The sequence below is a fragment of the Schistocerca piceifrons genome, chromosome 8 (assembly GCF_021461385.2).
Source record: "Schistocerca piceifrons isolate TAMUIC-IGC-003096 chromosome 8, iqSchPice1.1, whole genome shotgun sequence".
Taxonomy (NCBI): Eukaryota; Metazoa; Arthropoda; class Insecta; order Orthoptera; family Acrididae; genus Schistocerca; species Schistocerca piceifrons.
Window position 1 is genome coordinate 172,804,372 of NC_060145.1, and position 16,212 is coordinate 172,820,583.

A 16,212-nucleotide genomic window follows, 5' to 3' on the forward strand; every position below is an offset into this window, starting at 1 on the left:
ACCTTAGAAAAATATGAATATTTCGAAGACATCTGTAACCTACTGCATTACAGAGAAAACTGGCAATGGAAGTATAGAAATCGCAGCAAGACAATAGTTTTGACTCAAATCTCTATGCACACTTGGTACCATTTGGCACTGGGCGAATTCTGGCACACAAAATGCTTTCTGTGCTTGGTCTGCTGTTTTCAGCAAGTATAATCCTTCGTGCCTCTGTTGGCATTTTTCTGAACTAACTTGACAATACTGCTTTTTTAAAAGTATCTTTTAAGTCTTTCATGTACTGTTATGTTACATTTAGCCATTTACCTATGAGACTTGAAATTGGTTGCCTGTGCTTAGTTTTTGTTTATTGTTAGAAGGACATGTATAGTTTTTTTCAGTTCTTAATAAGCTCAATCATAACAAGGTAGTCTCGCACATTGTTCCAGGTTGGTGCAGCTTCACAGTCTGCAACTGTATCAGCACCACCCTCTTCAGTGGCAGGTGGTGCAACTCAGACACAGACTGATTCAGTAAATGCTGCAGCAGCTGTCGCTCTTTCTGCAATACAGCAAGTGCAGGCAGCACGTGAAATTAAAAAGCAGGTAGAAGGTCCTGCTGGCAAGGCCGAAGGTGGACGCAAAGGTAGTGCTACTGTAGCTAGCTTGGCTGCTGGTACACTACCAACGAGTATACAAGGGGCACCAGCAATGCCATATGTGGCTGCAGGTTCAACGACACTCCCACGTTATGCAGTCCCGGATGTGGCCACATATCGCTATGATGAGACTTCTGGTTATTATTATGACTCATCAACTGGGCTTTATTATGACGCTGGGTCACAGTACTACTATAACCCGCAAACTCAGCAGTTTCTGTACTGGGATGCAGAACGGCAGACATATGTACCGACTCCAGTGCAGGGTGCAGCAGCTTCAGGTGTTGCTGCAACAGCAGGTGCCGCCACGACAGAGGAGTCTGGTGCTGGTGGCAAGGATGACCCTAACAAAAAGTCAAAGGACAACAAACAAGACAAGGTAAGCTTGATTTTGTGGTAAAGAACTGAAATCATTGGTATAACTTACTGTCAAATGTACTGTGATTCAGAAAGCTATCTGTGGAGTATACTGAAGAGATAGATTGCTGCTTGCCATAAAGATGACACATTGTGCTGCAGCCAGAAAGACACTTAGACATTAGCTTTTGGCCAAAGCCTTCGTCAGTAAAGGAAACACACATACCATTCATTCACACATTGCTCACGCATGACAGTCATCTCCTGCAGCTAAGACCAGGGTGCAGCTATCATGTAGACTGGAAGCAGCAAACTGGAGGGGGCAGGGAAGGGGAAGGGATAGCAGGGTACAGGTGAGGGGAGAGAAGAGATGTATCTGACAGCACATGAGGGCGCTAGACTGCCAAAATGTACAGCATTGGAAGGCTGTGGGGACAGGGGGGTGGGGGGGCTGGAGGACAGGAAGCAAAGTAAGAGAAAAGGGGTAAAGACAGTCAGGTGCGCATTGGCAGAGGGTGGCACACAAAGAGAGAGAAGGTACAAGAATAGGGAAGAGGTAATAGGACAGAGGGGCCGGAAACAGTTGGGTGGAGTGCGTGCGGACAGTGGGTTACTGTAGGTTGAGGCCAGGATAATTTCCGGAGTGGATAATGTGTTATAACTCCCATCTCTGCAACTCAGGAAAGCTGGCTGTGGAGGGTAGTATCCAGATGGTTTGGACAGTGAAGCAACCTTTGAAATCGAGCTTGTTATGTTCAACTATCTGTTGTGCCACAGTGTGGTCTACTCTGATCTTGGCCACAGTTTGGCAGTGGCTGTTCACCCTGGTGAACAACTGGTTGCTAGTTACACAGCAGGGTGGCCGCTGTTTTGGTAGTTGGTCAGTGCGTGCTCTATTTGTATTACGTATTTGCGGTGGAAACTGGAATCCACAAATGTTTGGGTTTAGTTAGCAAGTGCACGTAATGACATCAGTTTCATTGTAAGTGACTGTAATCTGTGCGGACATTACTGTGATAATAAGAGTGTATTCGTCTACATGTAACAGTCATTGTCTGTGGCCCGGGCCACATCAGATGCAAACTCACTCGTTGGGCAAAACCACATGTAAAACTGACTGGCCGTATAAAAGAATTGGAAAAAGGAAATGCCAGGCTTAGAGAAGAAAACAAAAACAAGACGGTCCATTCGTTTGCTAATGTGCAGCCACTGCTCCACTTGTTCAGACAACTGCCACAAAATCAAGGATTGAGACCACACAAGCCAAGGAAGATAGCACACACTGTTCATCAAATCCAAGGACAAGAAAGACACAGAGGAAATACATACACATCTGACAGAGCTAATTGACCGAAAGAAAGAAAAGGTAAGACCCAAGAAAATGAAGATAGCAGTGTAGTCATAATTGAAACAGAAACAGAGGAGGAAACCAGAAAGCTGAAACAAAATATGGAGCCAAATAAAGAAATGATTTGCGAGCCATCTATGAAGCGTAAGCTGAAAGTGGTGGCTTATGATGTCCAAGTTACCATGCCAGAAAGCAAATTAGTTGAGACACTGTGTGAACAGAACTTGGAGGGAACAACAGATAGAAAGCAATGCCTAGAAGGTACAAAAGTCAGGTTCAGAACAGGCTCTCAGAAGAAGCTGATAGTGAATTATTTACTGGAGGTACATGCAAAAGTCAGGCACAGTTGATTACACAGAGAAGAACATACATTGTATTTCGACCAACCACTGTGAGGGATTACTTTGCTGCCACCAAATGATATAACTGCCACAACTATGGGCACATTGAAGAGCACTGTAAGGAAAACAGACAGACATACTCCCACTGTGAAGGGTGTGGTCATCAAAAAATGAACTGTACAGATACCAAGTGAGTTCCAGTGTGCATTTCACATGCGGAAAGGATTATCTGTCATCTTTGTAAGAAAAAGAAATCTGGGTCGAAAATAAAGTGAGCAGCAGAAAGAACCAAAATATTCTGGTCCAGTGTGACGAGTAGAACAAGAAGGTACAGACAAGTGTGACAGCGAGATGGATAATAAAAAGGCCAGTAATAATAATAATAATAATAATAATAATAATAATAATAATGGTAATTGAGAGAAGGGGTGGAGTTTCTGGAAGCGGCTAAAAAGAAAGGAAAACAAGGAACAGATGGCATGCCCATCTCTAGACAAGGAAGACTTAAAGGAGGACATACTGTCAAATTCAGTAAAAGTGGAAAGTTCAATGAATTCAAAGTGTGGTAGCAAGCAACTCGTTGTAGTAGCAGAGTGTGATAACATGCAACAGCTAATGGAGGAAGACCACAAAAAATACACTATCATAGAACTTTGTGGCATAGCAGAGTAACGGACGAAAGAGACTCTGCCTTCAGAACACTATACAAGAACATGACCTTCATGTCACGAATAGGCCACTCAACCTACTTACTTTACAAAATTGCACAGGTGTTGCAACAAACAAAGGTCTCACCCTTGCGGACTCAGAAGTCAGTGACCATGTTGCCCACTGGAAGGTCTGTGATGGACTTACAAGAAGTGACCATAATCTCACTTACTTCACAATTACAAATCCACATAACGACGTAGACACTTAACATACAGCCTGAGTGACTATACAATCTACACATAGTGGATTGGGAACTTTTAAAGGCAGAATTCAATATACATCCACTACAAGCAAGCGAATACGATGTTGAAGCCAAAGCGGCCGAATAGGTGTGAGTACTGCAAATGATGCAAGACAAAGCGATCCCAACATTTGTCAGAAATTCAGAAGAGTTTAAAATTCCACAGAGTCGCATCCTATAGTGCAATATCTAGTCAGAACTTTGTTTCCGGATGATACAACAATGGAAGACACAGAGTTCCATTAGCCTCATTGCTTGAATTACTAGAGCAGCATATGAAATTTTAAACGTTTTTATTGGCCGAGATCCAGCAACCATACGTTATTTAGTTACAGGATATATGTATGGCCACCTCAGTTGCACAAAATTATTGTCAAATTGGCCATGGTTTCGAATGCATTAAGGCAGTCTTCCATCAGAATAAAAAAATGTGTGAAAAATATCAGAGCAAAAATGCTCTCGTCAAATAGAAAAGTCACAAGAATAAAAACTAAAATGTAACATGTTTGTCAACTGTATAAAATATTCCATGGAAATATAATGGCAGCCGCGAGGTCACTTAGGACCAAGAACTGCAGCAACACAGCTGCTACCGTCAGTCTGCCTGTCCACTCGTACCATGTTCTCCACTTGTACCATGTTCTCAATACTCATGGTGTAACGACTTTGGTGCATATACGCAGGCGTGATCATAGCTGCACACTGTATCTGTGGGAGTGCTCAACAGACACTTTCACCCTCTTTTGTGACTCAAGCTGCTCTGCTTGCAGCGCGACGAGGCTCTCCAAACACATTTGTTGTTACTATCGATACATTAAAATGCAATTCCCTTGGCCACTACCCAGCAATTTACAGTATTTACATTATAATTACAATCAATTACATACATTCAGAAATAAATGCACTATTATGTCCATTATGTATTAAATATAGATTCTGTAATGAAGCTTACAAATTCAGAACCAGAAGTACAGTACAAGTTGTCAGTGGATATTAAACAGCAAAAAGTTTTGGATAGTGCAGAAGATATTTTACCTGCATTTTCAGTGTTACACCGTCCCCTCCAGTTTGTTGTTTCCATTCAACGTGACAGTTGCATTCTGGTCCGAGTTGCCGGAGAGTGCAGTCACATGTGTGAGGTGTACTTGTTTGTGTGAATGAATATGTGTGTGTGTGTGTGTGTGTTTCCTTTCCTGATGAATGCTTTGGCCAAAAGCTAATGTTTAAGTGTCCTTCCATTATGCCTGTATGTAGCTCAGCATGTCATCTTTACAGGTGATAGCAATCTATCTTTTCCATATATTGTTGATATTTCAACCTGGAGTTTCCATTGTTTGAATAAACTGAAGAGAAATTTCAGAAAAATGACAGGGTTCAGTGCTTACAGAATTTACTCAGGTTGTCACCAAACCTCTTGGATCAAGAGTATATAGATAGTAGTTGGTTCTAAACTTAGTGCTCATGGTGACCAGAAATGTTGCAGCAGAATTCTAGGGAAGGAGGGGCACATCATAAGGATTGAGAATTGCATAGCAATACATGGCCAAAAACATAGTCTTACACCACTAGATGGTGCTGTACAAGAGAGTACTGCCCCCACACTCATCAGATTTATCGAGCCCTGATGCATTTCTATGGGGGACCATCAAATATCTCATGTATCGCTACCCTGTGGCATCTGAAATGGATCTCATCACAAGAATTGTCTGTGCAGCTCCTGCAGTAGAAGAAACTCTTGGTGTGTTGGAGTATGTGTGGCAGTCAGAGCTCTGACTTCGTTATGCAGGCTTGGTGTCTGATTCAAACTTCAAACATCTGTCATAACATTAGAGCTAATTCATGTCATACACTATGTGTACCCATTATGTTCAATAAATGTTTCAAACGAATCACACTCTTGTTTCACTTCCGATTTGCTACCACTTATCCCTGACATTTGCGACCATGGGTCACTATGCTGTTCTAATCCTTATAATGTCCTCCACCTCCCGTGGAAGTTTGTCGCAACATTTCTGGGACACGGTGTATGGGGATGAGGAATCGGAAGTCTGAAATGAATGTTTCCTGAATGAACAATTGTGTATGAAGCTCTTGTTTGTGCATTGACTTCTACATTGACATTGGTGGTGCGACAGTGAGAAACAATATCCAATATCCTATATATGCCCATTGTGCTTTTTTTCCCATGCGGTGTCATGAAATGCTTGGTGTATGAAATGTCCATAGAAATTGAAGAGCATCCTAGCTGCTTGTCTCAATCATTGTTTCTGTGAGATTGCTATTGAATTATGTTGTTGTTATGAGGTTCAAGTTGTTTATATCAATAAAAAACTATATATTCGTTTCCAAACATTAATTCCTTATCTCAGACTACTTAGTTTAAGATTCACTAACATCTATATAGTTTTGAACCTAGTGGTTTGGGACACACACTGTAGAAATTGGGGTGGCAGGGAGATAAGCAATGTAGTTGATTCAAGGGGAGAGACTTGGCATGGAACAGATGTAGAGAGCTTGGCTGTTAAGAATAACATGTAAGTAGAGCTAACAACTAAGCTAGTATAAGAGGAAGGTGAAGTATACAGTGTTATAATTACAAATTTGCGTACTTTGTTTGTTTAAGGTGAAAGTAGCAAAGAAAATAGCAAAAGACATGGAACGCTGGGCAAAAACCTTAAACCAAAAGAAGGACAATCCACAAGCAACTGCAGTGGCGACATCAGCTGTGGCTCTTGGGAAATCTGTTGGAGCAGCAGATGCTGGTTATGCCATCCTGGAACGCAAGGAGCGGTCATTGGATGCACAGGTACTAATATACGATGCAGAGAGAAAATTGTTTTTTCTGTCTCGACTTCCTTTCCCCAAAGTTAAGTTGTTATTGTGTTCCTTAGTTCATAATTGAGATCTTTCACTATGATGTGGAACTATTCAGTTCTACAAGAAAATAGGGCAACGTGGTGGTAGTACATATTTTTACACGCATACAGTGATTATATTTAACTATGTTGAGTTTCTCCCTCTCTTAAAGACACACACAAGTGTACTACTTCATATTGAGAAATTCTTCTGTGAACTGGGAGTTCTGTTGTCTGAACTAGGAGTTCTGTTGTCTGAACTAAAAGTTCTGTTGTCTGAACTAGGAGTTCTGTTGTCTGAACTAGGAGTTCTGTTGTCTGAACTAGGAGTTCTGTTGTCTGAACTAGGAGTTCTGTTGTCAAGCATATATGATCTGTAGTTTGCATTTGTAGTTAATTGTATTACCCATGAAATGCTTTACATTACTTGGTAGATGATCAAAGACTTTTATGGCTGACTCTCTCACTCCTTTCTTGGTCACATTAAGGCTAAGTGATGGTTAGTGTAAAGCATTTCACCATTAAGTCCAATGTTCACTCAGTGCACTTGCCGTGGGGCTTTGTCCGGGATGTGGAAGGTGCTCTTCCGGTGGCTATCGAGTGTGCGGGATGCAGCCAGCTGCAGATTGTTGCACAAGTCGGCACCAACAATCCCTGTCATCGGGGTTCCGAGTAAATCCTTGGGTCCTTTCGACAGCTGGCTAAATTGGTGAAGGTGGCCTCCATCTCTCGAGGAGTGGAAGCCAAGCTGACAATCTGCAGCATCATACCCAGGGTGGACTGGGGTCCTCTGGTTTGGAGTCAAGTGGAGAATCTAAACCAGAGGCTGCGTCAACTCTGTGATGAAAATGGTTGTAGATTCCTCGACCTATGCTATGGGATGGAAGGTTGTAGGATGTCCCTCAATAGATCAGGAGTGCACTACACACAGGAAGCAGCTACGTGGCTAGCACAGTACTGTGGCGTGCACATGGTTTTTTTTTTAGATTAGGTTCCTCCCCACAGGAAACAAACTATTGGCCTGAAAAATTACCAGTTCGTGACACTGATGTGGGTGTGCCAACTGTAAAAATTGTTAGTTTGCCTAAACAGGTCATTCCAAAGGATTTAAACATGCTAAATCTCATGTAAGTAAATTGTTGAAGTGTCTGTAGCAAGATCCCCGAGTTACTCTCCGAAATAAACAGTAGCAATGCCAATATTGTATTAGGTACCGAAAGATGGTTGGAACCAGACACAAATAGCAATGAAATTTTGAACTCGAATTGCACAATGTTTAGGAAGGATAGGACTGATGCTTTTGGGAGGTGGTGTGTTCTTTGCAGTTAAAAGCTGTTTAAACGCAGTTGAGATCAATACTGGGTTGGACTGTGAAATAGTCTGGATAAAGCTGTCAATCAGACAAGGATTGACCATTGTATTAGGCTGTTTTTATAGACCACTAGCATCCCCAACAAATGTCGCAGAGCATTTCAGGGAAAGTCTTGAGTACATAGGAAGTAAATATCCAAATTATCCATTAGTTATAGGTAGAGACTTTAATCTGGCATCCATTGACTGGGAAAATTACACGTTATCACAGGGGGCAGAAGCAAAGATTCATGTGAAGCTATTCTAGTAGCGCTCTCAACATACAACCTTGATCAATTGGTTAGAAAACCAACTCGAGATGGAAACATATTAGATATCTTGCTGACGTTAAACAGACCTGATTGTTATGAGGAAGTTAATCTAGAATAAGGTATTAGCGACCATACTGTCATTGTGGTTTCTATGTCAGTGGAAGTCAAAAAAAGTGTAGAGTTTTCTTGTTGGGAAAGCAAATAAAAGTGTCATTAATAAATATCTTCATAGTCAGCTCCAAGCATTCACAATGGGACACACATATATTGAGCATCTTTGGTCAGAATTTAAAGGTATTGTCCACCACGTGCTAGAGAAGTATGTGCCTAGCAAAAATATAGGTGAGGGAAAGGATCCACCTTCGTACAACAAACATATTAAGAAATTGCTGAGAAAGCAAAGAATTTTGCACAGTCATTTTAAACGTAGTCACTGCCCCGCTGACAAACAGAAATTATGTGAAATAAAAGTAGCTGTCAAAAGGTCAATGAGAGATTCTTTTTCCGAATTTGAAAGCAATATTTTATCTGCAGATTCTAAAAGTAACCCCAAATAATTTTGGTCGTACGTAAAATCTATGAACGCTACAAATAATTCAATACCTTTTCTTGCTGACAGTACAGGTAATGTAACGGATGATGATAAATAGAAGACCGAAATTCTAAACCTAGCTTTGAAAAACTCATTTATGGTAGAGGACTGCAGCACCATTCCCCCTTTCAATTATCAAACGAACACGTGGTTGGCATACATAGTGTAAACACTATGTATGCCATCTTCATGTTTATCTGGGATTGTAAAACAGTTAAGATCCTTATACGCCAGGAAAGCATCTGGCCCAGACAGTATCCCCGTAAGATTATATGTTGACTAATCCATCATCTGTCAGAGATCATTGGAACAGCAGAAAGTTCCACAGGACTGGAAGAAGGCTCAGGTCATAACAGTATATAAAAAGGGTAGAAAATCAGATGCACTTAATTACCGGCCAATTTCACTGACATCGATTTTTTGTAGAATCATGGAGCATATTTTGTATTCAGACATAATGAACTTTCTAGACTCTGAGAACCTCACCTGCAGAAACCAGCATGGTTTTAGAAAACAGCTATCATGCTGGACACAGCTGGCCCCCTTCGTGCATGATATACAACAGGCCCTAGATACCGGCTCCCAAGTTGATGCAATATTTCTCAACTTTCGAAAGGTGTTAGACTCAGTTCCGCACTGGCTCTTGCTCCAAAAAGTGTGTGCTTATGGTCTTTCGATGACATATGCGGTTGGATAGAAAGTTTTCTAACAGACAGGGAGCAGTGTGTCATCCTGTACGGGGTGACTTCAACAGAAATAAGCGTAACTTCACGTGTGCCACAGGGCAGCTGCTTTTTATGATTTACATAAACGATCTGGTTGATGGTGTTGACAGCGGCATTAGACTGTTTGCCGATGATGCTGTAGTCTACAGGAAAGTAGTATCACACGAAAGTTGTGAACAAATCAATGAGGATTTGCAGAAAATAAATGCATGTTTTAATGACTGGTAGTTATCTCTCAATATTAGTAAGTGTAACCAACTGCGTATAATAAGGCGAAAATCTCCATTAATGTATGAGTACAAAGTAAATCCCCAGTCTTTGGAAGCAGTAACATCCGTCAAGTATCTGGGTGTGACTATTTGAAATGATCTCAAATGGAATGATCAGATTACACAAGTAACAGGCAAGGCGAACTCTAGATTGTGGTTTACTGGTAGAATCCTGAAGCGATGCAGTCCTTCAACAAAGGAAATAGCTTATAATATGTTAGTTCATCCAGTCCTAGAGTACTTTTCATCTGTATGGGACCCTTACCAGTTGGGTCTGGTTCAAGAGATTGAGAAGGTCCAAAGAAGAGTGGCAGGATTTGTGACTGGTACATTTAGCCACCATGAGAGCTTTACAAATCTCTTAGAAAGTTTGAAGTGGGACACACTTGCAGATAGATGGCGCACGAAACAAAAGGGGCTGCTCACAAAATTCCGAAATCCGATCTTCGCCAAGGACGTAGAGCATATATTATTACCGCCATCTTTCAAATCGCGCAATGATCACCGTTCAAAGCTAAGAGAAATTAGAGCTCATACTGAGGTGTTCGGACAGTCGTATTTCCCTCGCGCGATCCATGAGTGGAACAGAGGGTGGGAAATAAGATTTCTGTGCGAATTGTGCCCTCCTCCACACACCACTTGTTGGCTAGCGGAGTATATATGTAGATGTAGACCATCTACTATTACGAATGTTACTGTTTTTTTCAAACATTAATTGTTTTTCAAACATTAATTGTTGAAAAGAGACTTCGTATGGGAGAAAATGTACTATGATGCTGTTGTCAGTATGCCCAACTGTTTAAATAAGTTTCTACAAGGAATTCTAAAGTGGACACCACACATTATCCTTATTACTCACTTATTTGCTCAATGGCAAATTACTCTAGGATATCGTGCTACTAGACATTAGTGAATGAAATCAATAAAAGTAACTCAACTTTTTGGAATTTTTCATCTCCAAAATCTGTTGCTATGCACAATGCAAAAGATGCAGAACTTAGACTTTTAAGATGATTTGTAACATATGACTTCCAGTTCAGGTTCTTATCATTATAAAAAATTTTAATATTGTGTTTCATTTATTGCATAAAATAAGGGAAAGGCAACCACTTGCCTATAGTATTGATGTATGGAGCACAGTAACACACAACAGAACACAGCATTCACATAGCTTTCGAGCACTAGCTCTTTTTCCAGCAATAGTACATCCATTCACACATACAGCCACACAAATGCACACTCCTGTGGCTACAGAGTCCCATTATTGATACTTGATCATTGAAAGCAGTTGCTTGAGCTGATGCAGGTGGGGAGGGGATAGGGAAAGATACAAGGAAGGGGTAGCAGGAAAGAGGCAGATCTATCGACTGATGACTTCGCAGTTCCACAAGAAGACAAAAAAAGCACAGAGGAGTACAACAGAAAGAGATGTTGGAAGGGGGAGAGGGGGTGGAAGGAGAGGAAGATGAAGAGGGGGAGAGGAATGTAAGAGAGATGGGTTGAAAAAGGGGAGAGAAGGAAAATATCTGCTTGTGGGGGCAGTGGAAGGAAGAAGGGTGGGAGAAGGCAGTGCATGATCTGGATTGAGGAGTGGTAAAGACAAAAGAGAGAATGGAAAAGGTGAGATGAAGCAATGGGAACAGTTTTGTGGAGGCTTAGCCCAGGCCGTTTGGGAGAGTTCAAGATGTGTAGTTCAAAGTAACTTGTGCTGGAAGAGAGTATCGAAATGGCACTTGTAGTGAAGCGGCCGTTGAAGTTATTTCTGTTGTGGTATGCAGCACGCTCGGCAACAGCATTTTCAAGTTTGTGGTTTGCCACAGTTTGGTGATGGCCATTCATCAAGTAGACAGTTGATTACTTGTCAGGCCCCTATAGAATGCTTACACACATGCCGCTGCCCTTTATTTGATAGGAAATGCCTGTGCCTGGACTGTGGTAGGAGGTGGTGGGTGAGTGTATGGGACCAGTCTCACACCTGGACTGTCCACAAGGGAATGACTCATGGGGTGCATGATTGGGAGTAGGGTTGGAATAGGCATGGACAAGGCTATTCTGTAGGTTGGGTGGGCAGCGGAACACTACTTTGAGGGATGTGGGTAGAGTTTTAGGCATGGTATCCCTCATGTCAGGACATGATATGAAGTAGTTGAAGCCTAGGCGGGGGATGTGATTGAACTTTCCAGGGCCTGGGTGATTGCATAGGAGTATGGTCGATGGCTGGTTAACAGGTTTACTGGAGTCAGATGAGTAGATGGCACAGAAGACTCGTTTATGGATGACGTAGATAGTAAATTGTCTGTCAGTAAAGGCTCTGGATCAACAACTTGCTTTCCAGTGTGCATATGGCATCTATGGGTGGTGAGGCTTTAAGGGTACCTGTGCCAGTACCATGGATTTGTTTTTAGATTTGGCCTTCAAAAGTTAATTGTAGGTCAAGGTGTGGTTGGCTAGGAGGATTAGGAAAGAGGCAATGAGTTTGGTATCAGGAGGGTGTTGGGAAAGATAGTGCTCGATGGCTGCAAGGCCATGGGCATGGAGGATGTTGGTGTATAAGGAAGTCGCATTCACAGTGACCGACAAGGAGTCTGGTGGTGACAGGAGAGGAATTGTGTAGAGGTAGTGAAGGAAGCGAGCAGTCTCTTGACTGTAGGATGGGAGGCTATGGATAATAGTTCAGAGTGTTTGTCAACAAGGACAGAAGTTTGTTCTGTGGGAGCGTTGCACCCAGCCACAATGGATGACAAGTAGGCAGACCTGTGGGGTTGGATGTGTGAAGTTGGGAAGTAGGCAAAAGGTAGAAGGGTGTAGGGTTTCTAGTGTGTGGAGGAAGATGGCTTCAGGTGTCAGGTTTTGGGGTGGACGTAAGGCCAGGAGAAGCTGTGTGAGATCATGGTGGACTTCTAGGATGGGATCATGATCGTAAGTTTATTGATTTACCCTCGTGCATTATTTCTAGTGGTATAGTCATACTTAATGCAGTACTAAATGACATGTGCTGTGTTTTATCTCAATTCAGTGGCACTTTGCACTTACTACATTTCAAGAAAATGTGGTTTATATCTCCAAATGTTGTAGGTAATCCATTAGCTTGGTTGTGTTACTTGTGTTGTCTGTAAAAATATCTGTTTCTGAGTGTTGGATAGGTGATGGAAGGTCACTCACAGAATAGCAGAAGCATTGAGTGATCAACAGGTACACAAAAAAGGAGAATGAAAACTTTGACAGCTTTTGGAAGAAATCCTGTGACAAGCTAGAGTGTGCATGCAACCGCCCCCCCCCCCCTCCCCCACCACCACACACACACACACACACACACACACACACACACACACACACACACACACACACACACTACGTTGCACTGGCTGGATTGTGTGTCCAGCTGACTCATCGTAGGTGCACAGGTTTGTTTGAGTTTTACATTCAGTCACAACTTTCCTTACTATGTTGATGGAAAATCTTTCACTGATATAAAACAAGAGTAAATTAGTCCCTATTGTGATGATACTGTTTTGTTGTGTACATCCCCTGAGTTTCATACTAAAACACATTGCATCCTTTTAGTTTCATAGAATGAAAACCCAGCAAGATCTGAAACCATAATATTTGAACTTCTCTAAGAGAATACTGTGAACTGCACAATAAAATGCTTTTGACACGCCACAGAAAATACCAACTGACAATACTTTGTGATTCAAATTTTATAATAGCTAGGAACCTGAAAATGTAGCATCTGTTTTTGGTGAAATTTGCTCCTTCTTCTTCTTCTACTACTACCCTTGTGAGTGATTAGGGTATGAATTTAAAAGGTGGTCACACCATCTGCCTGAATTCAATGTCTTGATGTTTTGATATAAGTTTCTGGTAGTTGGAGAGCATTCTGGTGGGAGTGTTTGCTTTTTGAAAACTTTAAATGTGGTTCTTTTTCTAAAACGATATCTGCTTTTTTTTTTTTTTTTTCAACAAATGATCATTTCTATTGAGAAGCAGCGAAGTTTCCATGATGTTGAATTGAGTGCTTTCCTTATAGAAGTAGAACCAAAAATAACTCCTATTTGCACATTAGTGGAAAAATTTCGGCAATGTCAAAATATGTTTAAAGGTTTTTGTTTTTCAGTTGCTATAGTGCAGAGTGCAGACAGTGTAAACTGGCAGTCAGCTGCTAAGGTAAACAGGTGAGAATTAGGACTGCCAGAGCAGTGAGGATTAGTGCGGGGAAACAAGCCACACCTCCCCCTCACAGGGAAACATCCTGAACCCATGTTCCCCATGTTCTGATGTCCTGCAAAAGCGGAACCGACGCATGATCGCAGGGATCTCCAATCCCTTCTGCTGTTGTGAGGGTCATAATCAAAAGCCATGGCAGTCCAGGATTAGTCTCTTCCCTTATTCCAAAATAAGAAAAGAAAACAATGAGCAACCCACTACATAAGCATTCGGTAACAGCTACTGTGCAATTACTTGTTGAGGTTGGCAGTGCTGAAAATGAGGTAGTTAAGGCCAGACCTCTGTCTGTATTTGATGCATCCACAGTTCTAAACCCTAGCTCCCTAAAGCTGCCACATTAAATGTGTCTGCTTTATACCAATTTTTGAACTTAAATTAGTAATGTATGCTTCTCTTTCTTGTAAGATACTAGGTCCCTTGGCTGAAGTAGTATGTTGCATTCTGCAGCATGTATTTTATACAGACCATTCAACTGCCCACAATTGGCATGGCACCAAAGTATCAAGCACACTGATACATTGTTGCATTCCTGCACTTTTTATGTGGCAGACACATTCGTAATGCACATAATCTTTGCAGACTGGGCTTTACCATCTAATGTGCTATACCACTAGCTGGAAACTGGTTACCGTTTCAATATTTATATGCTAAAAATAAAGTTATCGGGATAGAATTCTCTATGAACAGCATCTATTTAATAATGCCTTTTTTTCTCATTTTGAGGCAGAATCTGGATCTTTATTCATATTTATCGTAAAATGTGAATTTTCCACATCTCAAGTAATATCTGAGTTGCGAATTGAAAAATAGTGTATTCTGTGGAGAGACTCTTTTAAAATATTCTATTGTGAGAGGGGCATTTTATGGTTCTTGCATACTTAATACTCGAGTAACTTCAAGAACAGTGCTACTGGTTAGTATTACAAGGGCTGCTCTTAAAGTAACCTTCATTTTCCTGTAGTATGCTGCATAGAGATAATGGCGCAGCTGTTGTGGTAGAATGCACCTGAAACCAGTACACTGTGAGCAACGGAGAATCAAGATCATGTCTTGGTTCCTTTCCAAGCCAAGTACTTTCATAATGTGTGCTGTACTCGCAAGTCCTGCCAGTTGTGAGGTACATTCTGTAATAAGTTTAGTTGTGACAAAGAAACTGTAAAGCTAGTGAAATCCATCGTGAATATTGTGAAGTATGTATGTCAAACATAATGAGTGAAGATGGTGTAAGACAGTGGTGTCATACATTCAGAAACAGGTGAACCAATGTCAGTGATGAAGAGAAAAGGTGAATGCATATCTGATTCATTTGGTGGACAAAAGAGGTAGAGAAAACTGCAGAGTCACCATCTTGGAGCTGTGTGTTAATTTTCCACAGATTAGTTGTACTCTTCTGTACAAAAAGAGTACAGAGTGACTATCGAAGATTTGAGCTGCGGGAAATTTAATGTTGGATGAATACCTGAACTCTTTTCTGAAGAACAAAAGGCTCAATATATGGCAGTAGCACTGTCCTTTTTTGTGTGTTACAAGAAAGAAACTGAAGCTTTTCTTGACCAGATTTTGACTGGAGGAGGACATAGATGCAGTATGTGAAGGTAGAAACAAAACTTCAGTCATTGCAGTGGGGCCGTCACCAGAAAAATGCACAAAGTATCATCAAACACTTTCCAGCAGGAAACTCATGGCAAACGTCTTTTTGGTCAGAAAAGGAATTTTGCTAGTGGAGTTCTTGGAGAGAAATGCAACAATTAACATTGAAAGTTATTGTAACACACTAATGAACTTGAGAAGGGCCTTTCAAACAAATGTTATTCCATTTTGAGTTTCGTAGGATGACAGCACTCTCCACATACAGCACAACATACTATGACCAAACTGCGAGAGTTCAAATGGGATGTATTGGATCACTCCCTACAGCTCTGATTTGATACACAGTGGTTATCATCTCTTCATGCATATGAAAAGGTGGCTTGGCTCAAAGCACTTTGGCAATGACAGAGTGTGGAAACCAATGTCAAAGATTGGCTTCAGTCGCAGGCAGCAGAATTTGATGACCGCGGAATTTCATGTGCTACAACAAATGACTCATTGTGTCTAGAAACTAAGCGGATAAATAAGGAGGGGAGGGAAGGGGGATGAAAGTTACCTTCTGAATAACCCTCAATTAATATCTGTATTACTTCTTTTCGTGTAGAGGGGGCTGAAGATAGCATGTTTCAGTCTAGTTAGAAATATCCCCTCTGATGGTGATGTGATGTCATCCGTGAGTGAAAAATTGCATGTA

The 16,212-nt window shown here is 41.4% G+C and overlaps 1 protein-coding gene across 11 annotated transcripts in view; it reads left to right on the forward strand.

Moving 5' to 3' along the window:
* The window catches only part of LOC124711117 (RNA-binding protein 5-like), a 126,562-nt gene that overhangs the window by 104,760 nt on the left and 5,590 nt on the right, over positions 1-16,212 (forward strand). For all 11 annotated transcript variants that reach the window (XM_047240984.1, XM_047240985.1, XM_047240989.1 and 8 more), the window contains 2 exons: positions 432-1,019; positions 6,262-6,444. In XM_047240984.1, coding sequence (XP_047096940.1) covers positions 432-1,019; positions 6,262-6,444 — 771 coding nt within the window. The remainder of the gene's footprint in view (positions 1-431; positions 1,020-6,261; positions 6,445-16,212) is intronic.